This window comes from Onychostruthus taczanowskii, unplaced genomic scaffold, assembly GCF_017590055.1.
Source record: "Onychostruthus taczanowskii isolate IOZ18803 unplaced genomic scaffold, ASM1759005v1 scaffold112, whole genome shotgun sequence".
Taxonomy (NCBI): domain Eukaryota; kingdom Metazoa; phylum Chordata; class Aves; order Passeriformes; family Passeridae; genus Onychostruthus; species Onychostruthus taczanowskii.
In genome coordinates, this window is record NW_024497852.1 from 324649 (window position 1) to 346605 (window position 21957).

At 53.9% G+C, this 21957-nt stretch overlaps 1 protein-coding gene across 1 annotated transcript; it reads left to right on the forward strand.

Annotated features, from left to right (window-relative positions):
* Nucleotides 1-1767: 1767 nt before the first annotated feature.
* LOC121346971 (cartilage oligomeric matrix protein) lies at nucleotides 1768-17287 on the forward strand. Its single transcript, XM_041425183.1, has 20 exons — nucleotides 1768-1786; nucleotides 3818-3898; nucleotides 4853-4938; nucleotides 6277-6328; nucleotides 6468-6640; nucleotides 8253-8390; nucleotides 9310-9387; nucleotides 9767-9934; nucleotides 11717-11821; nucleotides 11943-12050; nucleotides 13057-13216; nucleotides 13613-13731; nucleotides 14042-14094; nucleotides 14416-14609; nucleotides 15280-15458; nucleotides 15620-15668; nucleotides 15848-16044; nucleotides 16151-16323; nucleotides 16464-16603; nucleotides 16737-17287. The coding sequence occupies exons 1-20, from the start codon at nucleotides 1768-1770 to the stop codon at nucleotides 16781-16783; spliced, it is 2319 nt and encodes a 772-aa protein (XP_041281117.1). The 3' UTR covers nucleotides 16784-17287.
* Nucleotides 17288-21957: the final 4670 nt, after the last annotated feature.

Consider the following 21957-nt stretch of genomic DNA (forward strand, 5'->3'; position numbering starts at 1 on the left):
CACAAGAAAAAAAAAATATTGATTTTTTTTCCTAATTTTAGCATCAAAATTAAAAAAAAAAAGGAGTTTTCTTCCCTATTTTAGCACAAGAAAAAAAAAATCTTGAATTTTCTTCCATATTTTACTACAAAAAAAAAAAAAAATTTAAAAATCTGGAATTTTTTCCCCTATTTTGGCACAAGAAAAAAAAACTTGATTTTTTTCCTAATTTTAGCATCAAATTTAAAAAAAAAAAAAGGAGTTTTCTTCCCTATTTTAGCACCAAATAATAATAATTTTAAAAATCTGGAATTCTCTTCCCTATTTTTAATAATAATAATAATAATAATAATAATAATAATAATAATAATAATAATAATAATAATAATAATAATAATAATAATAATAATAATAATAATAATAATATCTGGAATTTTCTTCCCTATTTTAGCACAAAAAACCAAACCAAACAAAAAAAAAATTTTTTTTCTTCCAGTTTTTTCTTCCAGTTATTTTTTTTCCTCCCTATTTTAGCACAAAAAAGAAGAGAATAAAAACCCACAAAAACCTGGAATTTTCTTCCCTATTTGAGCACAAAAAGAAACAAAAAAAAAAAACTCAAAAAGAAAAAAAAGGAATTTTCTTCCAATTTTTTCTTTCATTTCTTTTCCTGCCTGTTTTAGCAGGAAAACAAAAACAAAACAAAACAAAACAAAGAAAAAGAAGAAAAGAAAAAAACTCTGACTTAATGCTGATTTCATTCTGATTTAACTCTGCTTTTACTCTTGATTTGATGCTGATTTAACTCTGCTTTAATCCTGATTTAACTCTGATTTAATGCTGATTTAATTCTGGTTTAACTCTGCCTTAACTCTGCTTTAATCCTGGCTCAATTCTGATTTTTTGAGGGTTTTTTAGGCCGCTCTGAAAATGCTGAGGGGTGGAAGGTGATAAAAAGGGAGGATTTCTCCTGAAAATATTGAGGGGGATTTTATAGGAAAACTGTAAATGCTCCGTGGGATTTTTTCCCCAATTTTCCTCCTGAGAGGTGAAACTTTATTGAAGGAAAATCAAGGAAATAAATAATTGAAGGAAAGATTTATTGAAGGAAAATCAAGGAAATAAATAAGATTATCCCCATCCCACAGAATGTCCCAGCACATCCTTGGATTTCCTGACCTCCAGGAATGTTCAAATTCCACTTCTCCAAATCTGCTTTTTGGGGAATTCTCAGCTCCAGGAGGATTTCTGCCAATCCAAATTATTCCCAATCCAAAATTTACTGGAGACCTCACAAATATTCACCAGATTTTTAAATTTTTTTGGGGGGAAGATCCACGAGGTTTTGGGGTTTGTGTGTCCTGTGGAAATGAGGAATTTTTATGAAATCAATGCTGGGAAATTCTCCCTGCTCAGGGATGCAGAGCCCAAATTCCAGGTGATTTTTTTTTCCCTGGATGCACAGAGGGGTTTGTGGGATTTATTCCTGGTTTTCTCTTTGCTGTAGGTATGGGGTGGTTTCTGTCAGGGGGTTGGCAAATCTGGGAAAAAAGAGAGAAATTATGGGGGGAAAATGGAGAAATTGTAGGGAAAATGGAGAAATTGTAGGGAAAATGGAGAAATAGGAGGAAAAGAGAGGAAATTATAGGAAAAAATTGAGACATTATGGGGGAAAATGATAAATTATAGAGAAAAATTGAGAAATTAGAGAGAAAAATTGAGAAATTATAGGAATAAAATGAGAAATTACAGGAAAAAAACCCCAGAGAAATGAGGTTGTGCATCCTCATGGCCAACGAGGAGTTTGGCACTGGGATTTTGGGAGAATCCCCGAGTTCAACTCTGTGTCCAGTTACCTTTTCACTCCCAAATTATCCCTAAAAATCCCCAAATCCCAGCAGCACGAGCTCCATGCCTCCCTCCCTGCCTTGGGCACATCCCAGATTTTCACCCCATGCCAAAGGGACCCTGCAAACCCCAAATCCCCACGGGAGGGCTCGGTGGGGATCCTTCCCTGGCTGCTCCTGATCCTGCAGCATTCCCGATTTTCCCTGGAGAGGATCCCAGCCCTCCAGCATTCCTGATTTCCCCTGGAGAGGATCCCAACCCTCCAGCATTCCCGATTTTCCCTGGAGAGGATCCCAGCCCTCCAGCATTCCCGATTTTCCCTGGAGAGGATCCCAACCCTCCAGCATTCCTGATTTCCCCTGGAGAGGATCCCAACCCTCCAGCATTCCCGATTTTCCCTGGAGAGGATCCCAGCCCTCCAGCATTCCTGATTTCCCCTGGAGAGGATCCCAACCCTCCAGCATTCCCGATTTTCCCTGGAGAGGATCCCAACCCTCCAGCATTCCCGATTTTCCCTGGAGCTCATCCTGACCCTCCAGCATTCCTGATTTTCCCTGGAGGTCATCCTGACCTCGAGAATTCCCGATTTCCCCTGGAGAGGATCCCAACCCTCCAGCATTCCTGATTTTCCTCTGGAGTTGATCCTGACTCCAGCATTCCTGATTTTTCCTGGAGCTCATCCTGACCTCCAGAATTCCTAATTTTTCCTGGAGCTCATCCTGACCCTCCAGCATTCCTGATTTTCCTCTGGAGTTGATCCTGACCCCAGCATTCCCAGTCTTCCCTGGAGCTGCTCCTGACCACCAGAATTCCTGCTTTTTTCTGGAGCTGCTCTTGCATTCCTGATTTTTTCTGGAGCTCATCCTGACCTCCAGAATTCCTGATTTTTCCTGGAGCTCATCCTGACCCTCCAGCATTCCTGATTTTCCTCTGGAGTTGATCCTGACCCTCCAGCATTCCCAGTCTTTCCCTGGAGCTGCTCCTGGCCTCCAGCATTCCCGATTTTCCCTGGAGCGCATCCTGACCCTCCAGCATTCCTGATTTTCCCTGGAGCTCATCCTGACCTCCAGAATTCCTGATTTTCCTCTGGAGTTGATCCTGACCCCAGCATTCCCAGTCTTCCCTGGAGCTGCTCCTGACCACCAGAATTCCTGCTTTTTTCTGGAGCTGCTCTTGACCTCCAGCATTCCCGATTTCCCCTGGAGAGGATCTTGCCCCCCAGCATTCCTGATTTTCCCTGGAGCTCATCCCAATCCTCCAGCATTCCTGGTTTTCCCTGGAGAGGGTCCTGACCCTCCAGGATTCCCAATTTTCCCCTGGAGCTGATCCTGACCTCCAGCATTCCTGATTTTCCCTGGAGCTGCTCCTGACCTCCAGAATTCCTGATTTTCCTCTGGTGTTGATCCTGACCCCAGCATTCCCAGTCTTCCCTGGAGCTGCTCCTGACCACCAGAATTCCTGATTTTTTCTGGAGCTCATCCTGACCCTCCAGCATTCCTGATATTCCTCTGGAGTTGATCCTGACCCAGCATTCCCAGTCTTCCCTAGAGCTGCTCCTGACCACCAGAATTCCTGCTTTTTTCTGGAGCTGCTCTTGACCTCCAGCATTCCCGATTTCCCCTGGAGAGGATCTTGCCCCCCAGCATTCCTGATTTTCCCTGGAGCTCATCCCAATCCTCCAGCATTCCTGGTTTCCCCTGGAGAGGGTCCTGACCCTCCAGAATTCCCAATACCCCTGGAGCTGCTCCTGACTTCCAGAATTCCCGATTTCCCTGGAGCTCACCCCCAGCATTCCCGGTGTTCCCGGAGCTCACCCCCAGCATTCCCGGTGTTCTGGAGCTCACCCCCAGCATTCCCGGTTTTTCCGGAGCTCACCCCCAGCATTCCCGGTGTTCCCGGAGCTCACCCCCAGCATTCCCGGTGTTCCCGGAGCTCACCCCCAGCATTCCCGGTGTCCCTGGCTGAGCCCCCTGTCCTTTGTGTCCCCAAGATCCCAGCCGGGCCCTCCCAAGCGCCGCCGCCCGCAGGGACCCCGCCTCCAGCCGCGGTGCCGGGAATGCCGCGGGCGCAGGTGAGAGGGACAGAGGTGAGAGGGGAACAGGTGAGAGGGACGGAGGTGAGAGGGACGGAGGTGAGAGGGACAGAGGTGAGAGGGACAGAGGTGAGAGGGGCAGAGGTGAGAGGGGAGCAGGTGAGAGGGGCAGAGGTGAGAGGGGAACAGGTGAGAGGGACGGAGGTGAGAGGGGAACAGGTGAGAGGGACGGAGGTGAGAGGGGAACAGGTGAGAGGGACAGAGGTGAGAGGGATGCAGGTGAGAGGGGCGCAGGTGAGAGGGGCAGAGGTGAGAGGGACAGAGGTGAGAGGGGAGCAGGTGAGAGGGACAGAGGTGAGAGGGGTGCAGGTGAGAGGGACAGAGGTGAGAGGGACAGAGGAGAGAGGGCCGCAGGTGAGAGGGGAGCAGGTAAGAGGGACAGAGGTGAGAGGGGTGCAGGTGAGAGGGGCAGAGATGAGAGGGGCGGAGGTGAGAGGGACAGAGGTGAGAGGGTCGCAGGTGAGAGAGGCCGCAGGTGGGAGGGCCGCAGGTGAGAGGGGCAGAGGAGAGAGGGGAGCAGGTGAGAGGGGACGCAGGTGAGAGGGGGCGCAGGTGAGAGGGGCCGCAGGTGAGAGGGCCGCGGCTCCCGTCCCGCATATAATGGATCCATATAATAACATATTTCATATAAATAGATATGTTCATATAATAATTAAAGTATTATTATGATTCTTATTAGTATATAAATATATTCATATATGATATATTCATATAGTAATATAAATATTTAAACATATATTATCATATATTCATATTTTCATATATATTCATAAATATATATTATATAAATATATATACTCATATAATATATATGAATAGAAACCTTCCCAGGTTTATAATCCACTCGATTATAAACTTTCCCTGATTTATAATCAGCAGGATTATAAACCTGGCTTCTTCTGGGATTTTCCAACAATTTTGGGGTTTTTTTAGGAGGAGAAGTCGGGCCAGAAATGCTGCAAGAAATGAGGGAAACCAACAGGGTGCTGCTGGAAGTTCGGGATTTGTTGAAGCAGCAGGTGGGTGAAAAATTCCTGATTTCCTGAGCTCTGGGAATTCTCTGCTTCCTGTGCAGAGTGAGCAGATTATTGCTGCAAAACTGAACTTTGCAATTGGGAGGTAAAGCTGGGAGAAACTCCCAGGCTGGGAGAAACTTCAAGGTGGGAAAAAACCTTCGAGTTGGGAAGGAATTCCAGCTGGAAAAACCTTCGAGTTGGGAAGGAATTCCAGCTGGAAAAACCTTCAAATTGGGAAAGAATTCCGGTTGGAAAAACCTTCGAGTTGGGAAAGAATTCCAGCTGGAAAAACCTTCGAGTTGGGAAAGAATTCTGGTTGAAAAACCTTTGAGTTGGGAAAGAATTCCGGTTTAAAAAACCTTCGAGTTGGGAAGGAATTCCAGCTGGAAAAACCTTCGAGTTGGGAAAGAATTCCAGCTGGAAAAACCTTCGAATTGGGAAAGAATTCCGGTTTAAAAAACCTTCGAGTTGGGAAGGAATTCCGGTTGGAAAAACCTTCGAGTTGGGAAAGAATTCCAGCTGGAAAAACCTTCGAGTTGGGAAAGAATTCCAGCTGGAAAAACCTTCGAGTTGGGAAAGAATTCCAGTTGAAAAACCTTTGAGTTGGGAAAGAATTCCAGCTGGAAAAACCTTCGAGTTGGGAAAGAATTCCAGTTGAAAAAAACTTTGATTTGGGAAAGAATTCCAGTTGGAAAAACCTTCGAGTTGGGAAAAACCTAAAGGAGGAAAAAACCCTACAAGTGTCATTTAATTTCATTTATTTTTTAATTTTTTAATAATTTTATTTATTTATTTATTTATTTATTTTCAGTACTTATTAATTTCATTTCATTTTAATTTTTTTATTCATTCATTCATTATTATTATTATTTATTATTGGTTCATTCACACCCCGGGAGTGCCGGGATCCCGGTCCCGGCTCAGCCTGGCGCTGTTTCAGTATTTATTTCAGTTTTAGTTTTTATTTTATTTTATTAAATTTTCATTCATTATTATTATCATTTATTATTGGTTCCTTCCCACCCCGGGAGTGCCGGGATCCCGGTCCCGGCTCAGCCTGGCGCTGCTTCAGTATTTATTTTATTAAATTTTCATTCATTATTATCATTTATTATTGGTTCATTTCACTCCCTTCATTCATTATTATCATTTATTATTGGTTCATTTCACACCCCGGGAGTGCCGGGATCCCGGTCCCGGCTCAGCCTGGCGCTGTTTCGGTATTTATTTTATTTTATTAAATTTTCATTCATTATTATTATTATTATTTATTGGTTCATTCCCCACCCCGGGAGTGCCGGGATCCCGGTCCCGGCTCAGCCTGGCGCTGTTCCCCTGCAGATCAAGGAGATCACATTCCTGAAGAACACGGTCATGGAATGTGACGCCTGCGGTGAGTGCCCGTGTGCCCCTGCCCCTCTGCTGCCCCTCTGCTGCCCCTCTGCTGCCCCTCTGCTGCCCCTCTGCTGCCGGACACCCCAGGTTGTTCTGGTGGCTCTGGGACGCTGTGCTCAGCCCCTGCTGTCCCCCAGGCATGCGGCCGGAGGTGACAGGTCCTGTCATCACCATGACGCAGTTCAACCGCTGTGTCCCCAACCCCTGCTTCCCGGGCGTGCCGTGCACCGAGAGCGGCGGCAGCTTCCGCTGCGGGCCCTGCCCCGCCGGCTACTCCGGGAACGGCACCCACTGCAGCGACATCAACGAGGTAACGCCGGCACGGGGGACACCGGGGACACCGGCACGGGGTGACACCGGCACGGGGGACACCGGGGACACCAGCACGGGGGACTCCGGCATGGGGTAACACCGGCACGGGTTACACCGGCATGGGGTAACACCGGCACGGGGGACACCGGGGACACCAGCAAGGGGGACACCGGCACGGGGTAACACCGGCACGGGTAACACTGGCACGGGGGACACTGGGGACACCGGCACGGGGTAACACCGGCGTGGGGGACACCGGGGACACCGGCACGGGGGACACTGGCATGGAGTAACACCGGCACGGGATAACACCGGCACGGGGGACACCGGGGACACCGGCACGGGGAACACGGGCACAGGGGACACCGGGGACACCGGCACAGCCTCGGCCCCGGGCCGGGAGCTGCCTCGGGGCTGTGAGAGCCCTGCGGGAGCCGCGGGAGCTGCAGGTCCGTGCCTGGCACACGCTGGGATCCCTGCAGGAGCTGCAATTCCTGCAGGAGCTGCACTCTGTGCCTGGCAGACGCTGGGATTCCTGCAGGAGCTGCAATTCTGTGCTTGGCACACACTGGAGTTCCTGCAGGAGCTGCAATTCTGCCCGTGGCACATGTTGGGATCCCTGTAGGAGCTGGGATTCCTGCAGGAGCTGCACTTCTGCCCCTGGCAGACACTGGGATTCCTGCAGACTCTGGAATTCTGTGCCTGGCCCTCCCCAGAGAGGGTTTAGGGCCAGTCCAGTCCCAACAAAATAAATGCTGAGGTTTGTGCCACACAGGGAGGGGAGTTTGGAACACCAGAGCCGCCTCCTCTGCTGAGGAGTTGTTGGAGATAAGATTTATTAGGTGTGGAATGGGATCAAAGAGTTCCCAGATAATCCTTGAAACAGCAAATCTGAACCACAGGGATTTGTTCCTGCCCTTAAATCAAACCTTGCTGGGCAGATACCGTGTATTATTTTTAGGAAATCTTATCTTTTTTAGGAAATGTGGCATTCCACCAATTTTAAGCTCTGTGTGTGTGCAAAGCTCTGCTCATCCATGGATTTTTTTGTAGGGCTCCCGAGCTCTGTGCTTCCCAAGCCATGAACTTGATTATCCCACTCTTGCAGAGCCTCAGTTGCATTTCAATTTAAAAACCTGCTGAAGGCTCCATGGGAGATTTTGGGATTGTCAGTCCAAAATATGGGATCCACTGTATTCCTGTGATGCATCTGCCAGCACAGAGCATAAAATCCAGGGGAAATAATGAAGTGTTGGAGGAAGCAAAGCATTCAAAGCAATTTTGGAAAGAGCGGTGAACAAACAACTCGAGTTGTGTTTCAAGGCCAGGGTGAGGAATTGTCCAGTCCCCTGGACTCTGAGGATTCCAGAAAGGAAAAGGTGAAGCAAGAGCAGCTCCCTGCCTGGGCTCTGGTGTCACCTGAGGACAAGCAGAGCTCAAAGTGGCTTTGTTCTGCTGCACCCCAGGGGGACACCCGGGCTGGGGAGGCGCTCTGAGGAACCCTTCTGCTGTTTTATCTCCCTTCCAACTAAAACTCCCAAGAGCTGGACGTGCCCCAGGGCTGGAGCTGCCCCCTGGCACAGCCCTGGGCACCCTCTCTCTTGTTTCAGTGCAATGCCAACCCCTGCTTCCCGAAAGTCCAGTGCATTAACACCAACCCCGGCTTCCGCTGCGACCCCTGCCCGCCCGGCTTCACCGGGCAGCTGCTGGAAGGGGTGGGACTGGCCTTTGCCAGGGCCAACAAACAGGTGAGGGCCTGGAATGTTCTGTGTCCCTCGGAAGCTGGGAATTCTCTCCCCTCTGCAGCTGGGACTCAGAGGAATGTGAAGAATCGGGAGGGAAACTGCGAGGTGATGGTTGCTAAGGATGGAAGGGATTCCTGGCTGATGGGAGGGGCTGGGAGGGAATTCCCAGCCCTGGAAGTGCCCCAGGACAGCCTGGAGCAGCCTGGGATAGTGGAAGGTGTCCCTGGGGGTGGGGATGGGATGATGAAAGGTCCCTCCCAAAGGGATTAAAGGTCCCTCCCAACCCAAAGCGTTTTGGGGTTCCCTGGTTCCATGTATTGGTGGGAATGCAGGGAGAGGAGAGTGCCCAGGATGTCCTGGCACCTGAGCCCCAGAGCCACCTCCCCTGTGCCAAAGTGGGGCTGGGCAGAGCATCCCAACGCCTCCGGGGCTGTGGGGCCATCCTGGGGATGGGAACAAAAAGGGGAATGGGAATAAAAATAGGAATGGGAATCCTTCCTGCTGGACACAGAAGAGTTCCTGCAGCTGCTGCCACCCCCTCCCGGCTTCTCTGACAGCTCCAGGCAGATTAAAAATCCCAACAGCCTGTGCTGATTGGGGTTTTTAGGGGTAATTGTCCCACATGTGGCTCTGGGAATTCGGAGCTGGTTGTGGGATTCAGCCACTGAGCTTCCAAATCCATGGAGCCCCTTCCACAGTGAGCATATTCCAGCAGCTCAGCTCTGTTCCCAGGCTGGAATCTTGGCTGGCTCTGGAGAAGGGTCTGGAGCCCTGCTGGGATCTGCCTCAAGCTTGTCAGCAGGAAAGCTCACTAGTCTGGGCTGGTGAGGTGTGCCAGGCTCTGCTGCTGCCCCTGGCCCTGCCCAGGCCCGGGGTTTGGGCTGGGCTGGAGGTGAAGGCAGCTCCTGCTCTCCCCGGGCAGGTGTGCACCGACATCAACGAGTGTGAGACTGGAGCTGCCAGGAACTGTGTCCCAAACTCCATCTGCATCAACACTCGGGTAAATCCTCAGGGGTACGGGGAGGATCCGGGGATGGAGCACCCCTGGGAGGGCTGGGGGGGTTCACTGGAGAGGAGAAGCTCCAGGGAGAGCTCAGAGCCCTGAAGGGGCTCCAGGAGGGCTGCAGAGGGACTGGGGACAAGGCATGGAGGGACAGGACATGGGGAATGGATTTAAACTGGGAAAAGGGAGGTTTGGGTGGGATATTGGGAAGGGATTCCTGGCTGGGAGGGAATGGGATGGAATTCCCAGAGGTGGCTGCCCCTGCATCCCTGGGAGTGTCCCAGGCCAGCCCCCGGGGCAGGGGGAGGTGTCCCGAGGAAGGGCTGCAGCCGGGATTTACCGGGATTCGAGTTCCTCGTCCCCATTTTCCCCGCAGGGATCCTACAAATGCGGGGCCTGCAAGCCGGGCTTCGTGGGCGACCAGATCAGCGGCTGCAGGAGCCAGGCGGCGACCGGGGCACGGCGCTGCCCCAACGGCGAGATCAGCCCGTGCCACGAGAAAGCCGAGTGCATCGTGGAGAGGGACGGCTCGCTGTCCTGCCAGGTCCGGGCACTGCTGCCACCCTGGCACCGGGGCGCTGCCACCCTCCCGGGACTGGGGTCGGGTCCCACCCTCCCGAGATTGGGGTCTGATCCCACCCTGTCGAGATTGCGGTCTGGTCCCACCCTATGGAGATTGGGGTCTGATCCCACCCTCCCGAGATGGGGGTCGGGTCCCACCCGGTCGAGATTGGGGTCGGGTCCCGCCCTATCGAGATTGGGGTCGGGTCCCACCCTATGGAGATTGGGGTCGGGTCCCACCCGGTCGAGATTGGGGTCGGGTCCCACCCGGTCGAGATTGGGGTCGGGTCCCACCCGGTCGAGATTGGGGTCGGGTCCCACCCGGTCGAGATTGGGGTCGGGTCCCACCCGGTCGAGATTGGGGTCGGGTCCCACCCGGTCGAGATTGGGGTCGGGTCCCACCCGGTCGAGATTGGGGTCGGGTCCCACCCGGTCGAGATTGGGGTCGGGTCCCACCCGGTCGAGATTGGGGTCGGGTCCCGCCCTATCGAGATTGGGGTCGGGTCCCACCCTATGGAGATTGGGGTCGGGTCCCACCCTATGGAGATTGGGGTCGGGTCCCACCCTGTCGAGATTGCGGTCTGGTCCCCCCCTATGGAGATTGGGGTCTGGTCCCACCCTGTCGAGATTGGGGTCTGGTCCCACCCTATCGAGACTGGGGTCGGGTCCCACCCTGTCGAGATCTGATGTCTGGTGTGATCCCGTGGGATGGAAGGGTCAGGTCTGACCTTCCTGCACATGGGGTCTGGTCCCACCCTCCCGAGGCTGGTTGGGGTCTGGTCCCACCCTCCTGCGGTCTGGGTTTAATCCCAGTTTCCCTGCGGATGGGGTCGGGTCCCACCCTCCCGAGATCGGGGTTGGGTCCCACACTCCTGTGGGTCTGGTCTGACCCCCCAACAATTGGGGTCTGCTCTGATTTCCCCACGACTGGGGTCTGCTCTGATTCCCCCACGACTGGGGTCTGCTCTGATTCCCCCACGACTGGGGTCTGATCCCAAACTCCCTGGGATTGGGGTCGGGTGTGAACTTCCTGGGATTGGGTCGGGTGTGATCCCAAATTCCCTGGGACTGGGGTCGGGTGTGATCCCAGCTCCCTGGGATTGGGGTCGGGTGTGATCCCAGCTCCCTTGTATTGGGGTCGGGTGTGATCCCAAACTCCCTGGGATTGGGGTCGGGTGTGATCCCAAACTCCCTGGGATTGGGGTCGGGTGTGATCCCAACTCCTTTGTATTGGGGTCAGGTGTGATCCCAGCTCCCTGGGATTGGGGTCGGGTGTGATCCCAACTCCCTGCGATTGGGGTCGGGTGTGATCCCAGCTCCCTGGGACTGGGGTCGGTCGGCTCTCTCCTCGTTCCCTCGTCCCCCGCTCCTCTCCCGGGTCTGCCACTGCCCTCTCCTGGAGAGCGCCCTTCCCGATCCATCCCTGCTCGCCCTTGTCCCTGAGCTCCTCCCTGCGCTGCTCCCGTCCGGCTTTTTGGGGTTTTGCTTTTCCCCTAAGCCCTGCGAATCTGTGGGGTACGGAATTCCCTGGAGCTGAGCGGGGAGGATCCGCTCAGCATCCTCAGAGCCGAGTTCTGCTCCTCCTCACGGCCCAGCAGCGAGCAGAGTCGGATCCGAGCTGGTGAAATTCCAGAAATGTTTCTCCCGGGCGTTATTTCCCTGCAGGGTTTCACATCCCGGGATCTGCGGCGTTTCGTGCCGTTTCTCTTGTAAATCCTGGCGTTTCGGGGGCCTGACTTTGGGACTTTTCGTGTGTCTGTTGCAGTGCCTCGTGGGCTGGGCAGGGAACGGCTACGTGTGCGGGAAGGACACGGACATCGACGGCGTCCCCGACGAGAAGCAGCGCTGCTCCGACAAGAAATGCCGCAAGGTGAGGGAGGAAATCCGGGAATTTCATCCCGATTTCCCTCCAGGACAAGCCTTGGGTGCTGCTGAGAGCTCGGAGCTCAGGCTGGCCGCCGTCCCATGTGCCCGTGTCTCTGTCCCGGCAGGATAACTGCGTGACCGTGCCCAACTCCGGCCAGGAGGACGCGGACAGGGACGGCATCGGGGACGCCTGCGACGACGACGCCGATGGGGACGGGATCCCAAACGCTGAGGTTGGGCTGCTGCTGCCCCCGCAGGGCTCCGGCAGGGGGAATTCGGGGGTCCCGGGGAGAATTCGGGGGTCCCGGGGGGAATGCAGGGGTCCCGGGGGGAATTCGGGGGCCCCGGCGGGAATGCAGGGGTCCCGGGGAGAATTCGGGGGTCCCGGCGGGAATGCAGGGGTCCCGGGGAGAATTCGGGGGTCCCGGGGGGAATGCAGGGGTCCCGGGGGGAATGCAGGGGTCCCAGGGGGAATGCAGGGGTCCCAGAGGGAATGTAGGGGTCACAGTAGGAATTCAGAGGTGCCAGTGGGAGTTCAGAGATGCCAGTGTGGTTTTAGGGGTCCCAGTGGGAGTTCAGGGGTCCCGGGGGGAATTCGGGGGTCCCGGCGGGAATGCAGGGGTCCCGGGGAGAATTCGGGGGTCCCAAGGGGGATGCAGGGGTCCCAGGGGGAATGCAGGTGTCCCGGGGAGAATTCGGGGGTCCCAGGGGGAATGCAGGGCTCCCAGAGGGAGTTCAGAGATCCCGGTGGGAGTTCAGGGGTCTCAGAGGGAGTTCAGGGGCCCAGTAGGAATTCAGGGGTCCCAGAGGGAGTTCAGAGATCCCGGTGGGAGTTCAGGGGTCCCAGTAGGAATTCAAGGGTCCCGTTGGGAGTTCAGGGGTCCCAGAGGGAGTTCAGGGGTCCCAGTGGGAATTCAGGGGTCCCAGTGGGAGTTCAGGGGTCCCAGAGGGAGTTCAGAGATCCCAGTGGGAGTTCAGGGGTCCCAGTAGGAATTCAGGGGTCCCAGTGGGAGTTCAGGGATCCCAGTGGGAGTTCAGGGGCCCCAAAGGGAGTTCAGGGGTCCCAGCGGGAGTTCAGGGGTCCCCAGGGCCTCTCTCGGGCGCTCTGAGGGTCTCAAACCAGGCTGAGGAACCCCGTGACGCCGACGGGACCCCAGGGGAGCCTGTCCTTAGCGAGCGCCGGCCGTGACCCCCCGAGGCGGCGCTGCTGTCCCCAGCCCGCGTCCCCTGTCCCCGCAGGACAACTGCGTGTACACGCGGAACGCGGACCAGCGCAACGCCGACAAGGACAACTTCGGGGACGCGTGTGACAACTGCCGCCAGGTGAAGAACAACGACCAGAGGGACATCGACGGCGACGGCAGGGGCGACGAGTGTGACGACGACATGGATGGGGACGGTGAGGGCAGGCGCGTCCCTGCCTCCTGCTGGGGTGGCCCCAGCCCCGTTCCCGGGTGACAAACGGGGCGGTCCCCGCGTCCCCGAGCTCAGGGTGCTGCTCTCAGCCTTTGCTTTCGTTTTGTTTTTATCGCCCACCGTCACAGCCAGCCTCGTCCTGACTGCTTTTTAAGGGGGGAATTTGGGAATGTCTGAGCTGCCCGCAGCTCCTGGCTCGGGGCTGGGGGAGTCAGGGCTGGACACAAACCTGGCTGGCTTTGGAGACTGAGCTGAGCACAAAAGCTGCTCCCAGCAGCCAGGAATCCCGGAGAACACCACCCCCAAACCCTGAAATCCTTGCTTCAGCCATGAATTCGCCCCCTGGGTTTTTGTGGATCCACTCTGCCCTGTTTTCCAGGGATCAAAAACACCATGGACAACTGCAGGAGAGTGCCCAACCCTGACCAGAGGGACGGGGACGGGGACGGCGTGGGGGACGCCTGTGACAGCTGCCCCACCCTCAGCAACCCCGACCAGGTACAGAGCCCCCGGGTGGTCCTGCAGGGCCGCTCCTGTCACCCCCTGTCACCCCCTGTCACCCCCTGTCAGTCACACTTCCAGCTGCCGCCCTCCTGTGGCACAAAAGGAAATTCCCTCTGGAGCAAATATCAGCCAGGGAGGAAATTTGGCATTCTGGGCTCTCCCTTCCTGCCCTGTCCCACTGCTGGAGTTCCTCAGAATCCCCCCAAAAATTCCCACAGAAGCTCTCCTGCTGTTGGCAGCTCTCTGTTCTCTTCCTTGCCTTTTCCTCTGGAAAATTTAAATTATTCTGCCTTTATTTTTCTAGAAAGACACTGACCACGACCTGGTGGGAGATGTCTGTGACACCAACCAGGACAGGTGAGAGCTGCAGAAATCAAAAATTCTATTTATCTGCGTGAAATCCTGGGGGTGAAGGCACCAAAGGGCTGTGAAAACCCGGCTTGGCCTTACCCTATAACAAACAGAGGTTTAGAATTTTCTTCAGACCTCACAGGAAGGAAGGAGCCCCCCCAGAGCTGCCCATTTGCAGCAGGGACATTCCTGCCCCGTTCCTGCTGTGACCTTTGAGGCTGAAACCAGCGACGGCTCCCGGCGCTGGGGGAGCCTCCCCTGCTGGTGGCCGTGGGTGACCTGTCCCTGTCCCTGTCCCTGTCCCTGTCCCTGTCCCTTCTCCCCCAGCGACGGCGACGGGCACCAGGACTCGAGGGACAACTGCCCCACGGTGCCCAACAGCTCCCAGGTGGACACGGACGGTGACGGGCTGGGGGACGAGTGTGACGAGGATGATGATGATGACGGCATCCCCGACTTCAGACCCCCCGGCCCCGACAACTGCAGGCTGGTCCCCAACCCCGGCCAGGAGGACTCGGATGGTGAGGGAGGGATGGGGGGAGGGAGGGATGGGGGTCCTTTGGGGGTCCTGGGGTCGCTCCGGGCTCTGGGATGTGCAGGAGGTTGGGTTTTGTTGGCACTGACTCGTGCCAGGCCTGGGACATGGCAGATGGCCACGGTGCCAGCGCTGGGGCCAGGCTTGGCATCAGGTTTGGGATCAGGTTTGGGATCAGGTGTGGGACCATGTTTGGGTCAGGTTTGGGACCGGGTTTGGGGCCATGTTTACGGCCATGTTTGGGATCATGTTTGGGATCAGGTTTAGGATCATGTTTGGGGTCAGCTTTGGGCTCATGTTTGGGCTCATGTTTGGGATCAGGTTTGGGATCAGGTTTGGGGCTATGTTTGGGATCAAGTTTAGGATCATGTTTGGGCTCATGTTTGGGATCAGGTTTAGGATCATGTTTGGGGTCATGTTTGGGATCAGGTTTGGGGTCAGGTTTGGGATCAGGCTCTCTCTCCCAGAAGTGTCTGGGCTTTGAGGGGTTTCTCTGGCAGCAGGAGAAGCCTCCAGGTTTCCCTGCAGCTCCTCGGGGTGTCCCAGTCCCTCAGTGCCCTCAGCTGCCCCTGGTGCTGCCCGAGGCTGAGCAAACCCAGGGCAGGAGCTGCTGCTCCAGGCTCCTTCCTCCTCCTCCTCCTCCTCCTCGTGCCCAGGGGACGGCGTGGGGAACCTGTGTGAGGATGACTTCGACAGGGACATGGTGATCGACAGGATCGACGTCTGCCCCGAGAACGCCGAGGTGACACTCACCGACTTCAGGGCCTTCCAGACCGTGGTGCTGGACCCCGAGGGGGACGCCCAGATTGACCCCAACTGGATCGTCCTCAACCAGGTAGGGAGAGCTCCAGCTGGGAACAGTCCTGGAGGGTTTTCCCCTAAAAGGCTCCGTGGTTCTGCAGTGCCCAAATCCCCGAGTCACAGCCCTGGAGCAGCACAAGAGGGAGTTTGGTGTGTCTGGAATTGCACTAAAGAGTCACAATTCCTCTCTCCCAGGGCATGGAGATTGTGCAGACCATGAACAGCGACCCTGGCCTGGCTGTAGGTGAGGAATTCCCCTTCTCCCTCAGTGCTGCTCTGATCAGCCACTGCTTAATGACTCCGTCCACTGCTTCCTGCAGTGCACAGAGTCCAGATTCCCCCTGGCAAAATCCACCTCCCGAGCTGAATCCTGGCTCTGCTCTGTCCAGGAATGCTGAGTGTCTGTTCTGCTGCCCCTGACAGGGTACACAGCCTTTAACGGGGTGGACTTCGAGGGCACCTTCCACGTCAACACGGCCACGGACGACGACTACGCCGGGTTCATCTTTGGCTACCAGGACAGCTCCAGCTTCTACGTGGTGATGTGGAAGCAGATGGAGCAGACCTACTGGCAGGCCAACCCCTTCCGGGCCGTGGCAGAGCCTGGCATTCAGCTGAAGGTAAAGGAGCCCTGCAGGAGGAATTCCCTGCTGGATTTTTGCCTTGGGATAAGCAGCTGTGTTGAATCCTTTGTGCACACGTTGACCAGGCTCTCCTCTGTCCCAGGCAGTGAAATCCAAAACGGGCCCTGGGGAGTACCTGCGGAATTCCCTGTGGCACACGGGAGACACCACGGACCAGGTGAAGCTGCTCTGGAAGGACCCCCGGAATTCGGGCTGGAAGGACAAGACCTCCTACCGCTGGTTCCTGCAGCACCGGCCCCAGGTCGGCTACATCAGGTGAGGCTCAGGGCAGGACCATTCCCAGCAGGGAAATCGGCTCCAGGGAGCCCCAGAACGGCTCTGGAGGGGAGCTCCCAGGGATGGAGCAGCCCCGAGGCCGGGCAGCTCCTGCCACTCCCTGCCTCGCTCCCCTCCAGGGCTCGGTTCTACGAGGGCCCCGAGGTCGTGGCAGACACTGGAGTTGTCCTGGACACCACCATGAGAGGGGGACGCCTCGGGGTCTTCTGCTTCTCCCAGGAGAACATCATCTGGTCCAACCTCCGCTACCGCTGCAACGGTGAGTTCGGGAAGCAGACTGGGAATTCTCCTCCATTTTCCAGTCGTGGACACCTGCACGGCCACGGGAACGGGGCAGCAAACAGGACCCGAGCCTGTTTCTCCCTGCTGATCTCTCTTTGCTTTAACCTCAGACACCATCCCAGAGGACTACGAGACGTTCCGGTTCCAGCAGGACTAATCCCCGTCCTGCCCCCGCCCCGTGCTCGCCCGCCCCGCTCCCGCTCTGGAATCCTGCCCCAAGAGCTGTCAGCACCTCCCACCGCGCCCTCGCAGCCTCCAGCTCCCCTTCCCCAGCAGCAAATCCCTGAAAATGCTACACAGATCCTCCGGGAAGGGCAGAGGTGGAGACAGGGAGTGTGAGCAGAAGGCTGAGCTGCTGCAAGCCCCAGCTCGGCGCCGTGCTGGGAGCTCCCCGCAGCAGCCGGCATGGTTGGAGTTCCTTTGGCGTGGATGAGTCCCGGGAATCTTCTCCCTGCTCCAAGGAGTGTCAATGTTGCTTTCCTTTTCAAGACCTGCTGCAAAGCAAACTCAGCACGAGTCTGAGAGGGACACGTGGAGCAGCCTCGGTACAAGTTGCTGATTTTAATAAATGAAAAAGCACTTTAAGGAGAGTATCTTTGTTCTGGAATGTTGGAAAATAAACACTTGGAATGCTGGATAATAAATTCTGGATTTCTCCTTGTTCACGTGTGGGTTCTCTCCACTCTTCTGAAGCTTTTTCCTTGCAGATGTGGAAGGGAGGAACCCTCCAGGGCTGAGCTCAGTGGGGCTGAGAGAGCCCTGGGCTGGATTGGGAATTTTCTTGGAAATGCCAATGCATGGAGGCACCTTTTCCTCAAGAACCTCCCTCTCCTCAATCCTGCCCCGCCTGCTTCTTGCTGGAACAACAATTACAGCTTCCCCCTTTTTTCCATGGGATTCTCTCCCTTTTTTCCACAGGATTCTCTCCCCTTTTTTCCCATGGAATTTCTCCCTTTTTTCCATGGGATTCTCCTTTTTTTCCACGGGATTCTCTCCCTTTTTTCCACAGGACTCTCTCCCTTTTTTCCACAGGACTCTCTCCCTTTTTTCCATGGGATTCTCTCACTTTTTTCCAAGGGATTCTCTCCCTTTTTTCCACGCGATTCTCCCTTTTTTCCACGGGATTCTCTCCCTTTTCCCACGGGATTCTCTCCCTTTTTTCCACAGGATTCTCCCTTTTTTCCACGCTTTTCCCACCCCACCCCTCCACCCCCCCTGAAGACAAGAGCCAGCGGTTTTTTTCACCCCTTCAGGCCTTTATTTTGATAAAATTGGTCAAGCCCACATAAGGCAACGCACACACGGCTCCGCCCGCCCCCCGCCCGCCCCAACCGCCTCGGAAAATAAATAACACAAACCAAGAGAGGACTCCATGTAGTGTTTGGCTTTGCAGTATAGAAATTCCACACAATGATTCTGTTGTGTTGCTGTTTTTTTTTTGTTTTGTTTTGTTGGTTTTTTTTTTTCCCTGTTTAAAAAGGTAAAAATGATTTATAATACACAGTCAGAATGTCGTGGTGCCCGCATAGAAAACCGACATGCAATCCATGCCTACACTGCGCCGTATAAATAAGATGCAACTCAAAATACAAAGAACAGGAACACTACAAAGTTTAATTCTAAGAGGGAAGGGACGCGATTCTCCCTTTTTTCCACGGGATTCTCTCCCTTTTTTCCACAGGATTCTCTCCCTTTTTTCCACAGGACTCTCTCCCTTTTTTCCATGGGATTCTCTCCCTTTTTTCCAAGGGATTCTCTTCCTTTTTTCCACGCGATTCTCCCTTTTTTCCACGGGATTCTCTCCCTTTTTTCCATGGGATTCTCTCCCTTTTTTCCATGGGATTCTCTCCCTTTTTTCCATGGGATTCTCTCCCTTTTTTCCAAGGGATTCTCTTCCTTTTTTCCACGCGATTCTCCCTTTTTTCCACGGGATTCTCTCCCTTTTTTCCATGGGATTCTCTCCCTTTTTTCCATGGGATTCTCTCCCTTTTTTCCACGGGATTCTCTCCCCTTTTTCCACGGGATTCTCCCTTTTCCCCACGGGATTCTCTCCCTTTTTTCCATGGAATTTTCTCCCTTTTTCCCATGGGATTCTCTCCCTTTTTTCCACGGGATTCTCCCTTTTTTCTATGGGATTCTATCCCTTTTTCCCATGGGATTCTCTCCCTTTTTTCCACGGGATTCTCCCTTTTTTCCACGCGATTCTCTCCCTTTTTTCCATGGGATTCTCTCCCTTTTCCCACGGGATTCTCTCCCTTTTTTCCACAGGATTCTCCCTTTTTTCCACGCTTTTCCCACCCCACCCCTCCACCCCCCCTGAAGACAAGAGCCAGCGGTTTTTTTCACCCCTTCAGGCCTTTATTTTGATAAAATTGGTCAAGCCCACATAAGGCAACGCACACACGGCTCCGCCCGCCCCCCGCCCGCCCCAACCGCCTCGGAAAATAAATAACACAAACCAAGAGAGGACTCCATGTAGTGTTTGGCTTTGCAGTATAGAAATTCCACACAATGATTCTGTTGTGTTGCTGTTTTTTTTGTTTTGTTTTGTTGGTTTTTTTTTTTTCCCTGTTTAAAAAGGTAAAAATGATTTATAATACACAGTCAGAATGTCGTGGTGCCCGCATAGAAAACCGACATGCAATCCATGCCTACACTGCGCCGTATAAATAAGATGCAACTCAAAATACAAAGAACAGGAACACTACAAAGTTTAATTCTAAGAGGGAAGGGAGGTTTGGTTTTGTTTTTTTTGGGGTTTTTTTTTCCTTTTTCCTGGTTGTTTTTTAAAAAGGACAGACACACGTAACAAAGGCTACCTGCGCTTTCACATTGCCATCACAGTGACGGGGGGGCCGTTGCTCCGAGGAATAAACGCGCTGGTTTTGGGGTTTCTCCCGAAAAAAAACAAGCCAAGGTCGGGATCTGCGGGGGGAGGAGGGGCCTTCCCGCTTCCTTCCTGTCCAGAGGGGGTTTCCAGGGTCTTTCCTTAAGGGAATTAAGGAAATTAAGCTCAAGGCTTAATTGTTGTTTTGGCAGAAATCCAAGGTTTTAGGTCCGAGGGTTCGTTTTTGAGGGAAATTTAGGTAAACTGCTTTTAGATAAACTCAGGGTAGATTTTGCTCCTGGAATCGTGGAATTGAGGTTGGGAAAGAGCCACTGAATCAGGGTTGGAGAAGAATCACCGAATTAAGGCTGGAAAAGAACCTGAATCAAGTTTGGAAAAGAATCACCAAATTAGGGTTGGAACAGAAAATCAAAGCGGGAGAAGAAAAACCAAATTAAGGTCGGAAAAGAATTCTGGAATCAAGGTTGGGAAGGAACAACCAAATCAAGGCTGGAAAAGACCTCCAGGACCATCAAACCCAACCCCACTCTGAGCTGAAGGATCACCCATGAGCGCTCCTAAAAACGAGTTCACCAAAATCATCCACGAAACCTCCACGGAGGCCGCGGGCTCCCGAGGAGATTCGCAGCCGTTTCTGGGAAGGTTTTCCCCTCTGGAAAATGAAAAATCAGCCCGGGGGGAGGCAGAGCCCAGCCCAGGCCGTGCGTGGGGGCTCAGGGGGGGCTGGCAAGCGCTCCCTGCCATGCAGAAGCCGTGGGAGCCGGGCCGGGTCACGCATGCCCAGGGGGAATCTATGTACAGGGAAAGGAGCCTCCCCCAGCCCCCCCAGCGCCAGGGCTGGGCTGGCTGCTGGAAAAGAAAAAAAAAAATAAAAAAAAAATCACAGTTTTGGATGCACCGAGGGTTTATTCCTGCTCTTCCCCATTGTATTGGCAAATGCAACAGTCTAGCTTGGGAATTCGGGGTTAATTCCTTGTGGAGATAGAAAAACACGGAGGGAGGGGGGATCAGGAGGGAGGGTGGGACAGTCACCCCTGGAGACACCAGACAGCTTCACCAGCACGGAAATCAAACTTAGCAATAACAGCAATTCACACCATTTTCTCCTTGAATTTTTTGTTTTGTTTTGTTTTTTTTTTTGCTAAGTGATGGTTTTCCCTTTCTGCTCCCACCCGTGGGGAGGGAGCCCCAGCCACTGAAATGAGCACAGGGCTGTTCCATTCGGAATAAAAGCAGATTATTTGTTCTGGGAACACTCGGGATCCGCTCCACCCTTTCCTCTGGGTTTGCTTCCAGATCAGCCCGATGCCACAAAAAGTGGAATTTGAAGGAGTGAGAAAGGGGGAATCCTCTGGGGCAGCTCCCACATGAAAGGTTCCCCTGGGGGAAGGGAGAGGCAGGAGCTGCTGCAATTCCCGGGATGAGAAGCAGCTTCTCCCTGGCCACAGCTGGAGCCCATCCTGTCACACCCAGCATTCCCACGGGGACATCCCTGCTCCTTCCCCCCTCCCGAGGGATTAAAGCTGGATTTCTCCCAGCTGGAGGGTCCCTAACTGTGACAGTTGCATCCAAGGTGTGTTAAGTTTGAAATTAAGGCGATTTTCAAGGTCTGCTTACAAGTCTAAGGAACAAAGAGCTCTTATTTACACACGGAGTTAAAAACCCAGGCAGGGGCTCCCTCCCGAGAGCAACCCCAGCTCCCACCCTGCCAAAAAAAATCCCAAAACGTTCCCAAGAGATGCAGGGAAACCTCTGGAGGGTGTGGAGAAGGATAAAATGAAAACAAAACAAAACAAAACAAAAAACAACAAAGAAATAAAAAAGACACAGGGAAGCCAAGAAAAAAATTCCACAATTTTAGTGCAAATGGTCAACAAATGGCACAGAAGGTGAGGGGATGCCCGGGGGATCCTGACCCTGGAATCCCAGCAGGGCAGCCCTGGATTTCTGGAAGCACACAGAAACTTGGTATAACTCATTAGGAGAACTCAGGAGAGCAGAGAGGAGTCGTTAATTGCAGGGGGACTCTCATTAATTGCGGGGCAACTCGTTAAGAGATTCCCAAAGAGGAGAAGGTTTGGGGTTGGGAGTGCCAGGATTGGGAATTCCTTGGGCTGGAGGCAGAAAAAATCCAGGAGGGGCAGGAGGGGGGAACAAAACCCGGGGGGGAACAAAGCCCAGGGGGGGAACAAAGCCCAGGGGGGGTGAACAAAGCCCGGGGGGGGGGAACAAAGCCCCCCTCCAGCCGGGAGGGGATCCCAGGGACTGGAATCCAGGGGCTGCTCCCAGCCCAGGCTGGAGGCGCCTCCCTCGCCAGGAGCAGCTCAGCCTCGGCGTGAGTTAATTAGTTAATTAGTTAATGACTCCAAATCCTGTTCACTCCTGATGAATTCCTGCCTCTCCCCGTGCAGATCGCAGCGGAATGAGGGTGTTCCAGCAGTGCCCTTTAAATCCCAGAAATGTGGGAATCACCTCCCTCAGCC

Bases quoted from the DNA above. Each gene is read 5' to 3' on its own strand.
- LOC121346971 (XM_041425183.1), top strand. The intron at 6,641-8,252 runs GTAACGCCGGCA...CTCTTGTTTCAG, and splicing joins ACTGCAGCGACATCAACGAG to TGCAATGCCAACCCCTGCTT. The intron at 12,051-13,056 runs GTTGGGCTGCTG...CTGTCCCCGCAG, and splicing joins ACGGGATCCCAAACGCTGAG to GACAACTGCGTGTACACGCG.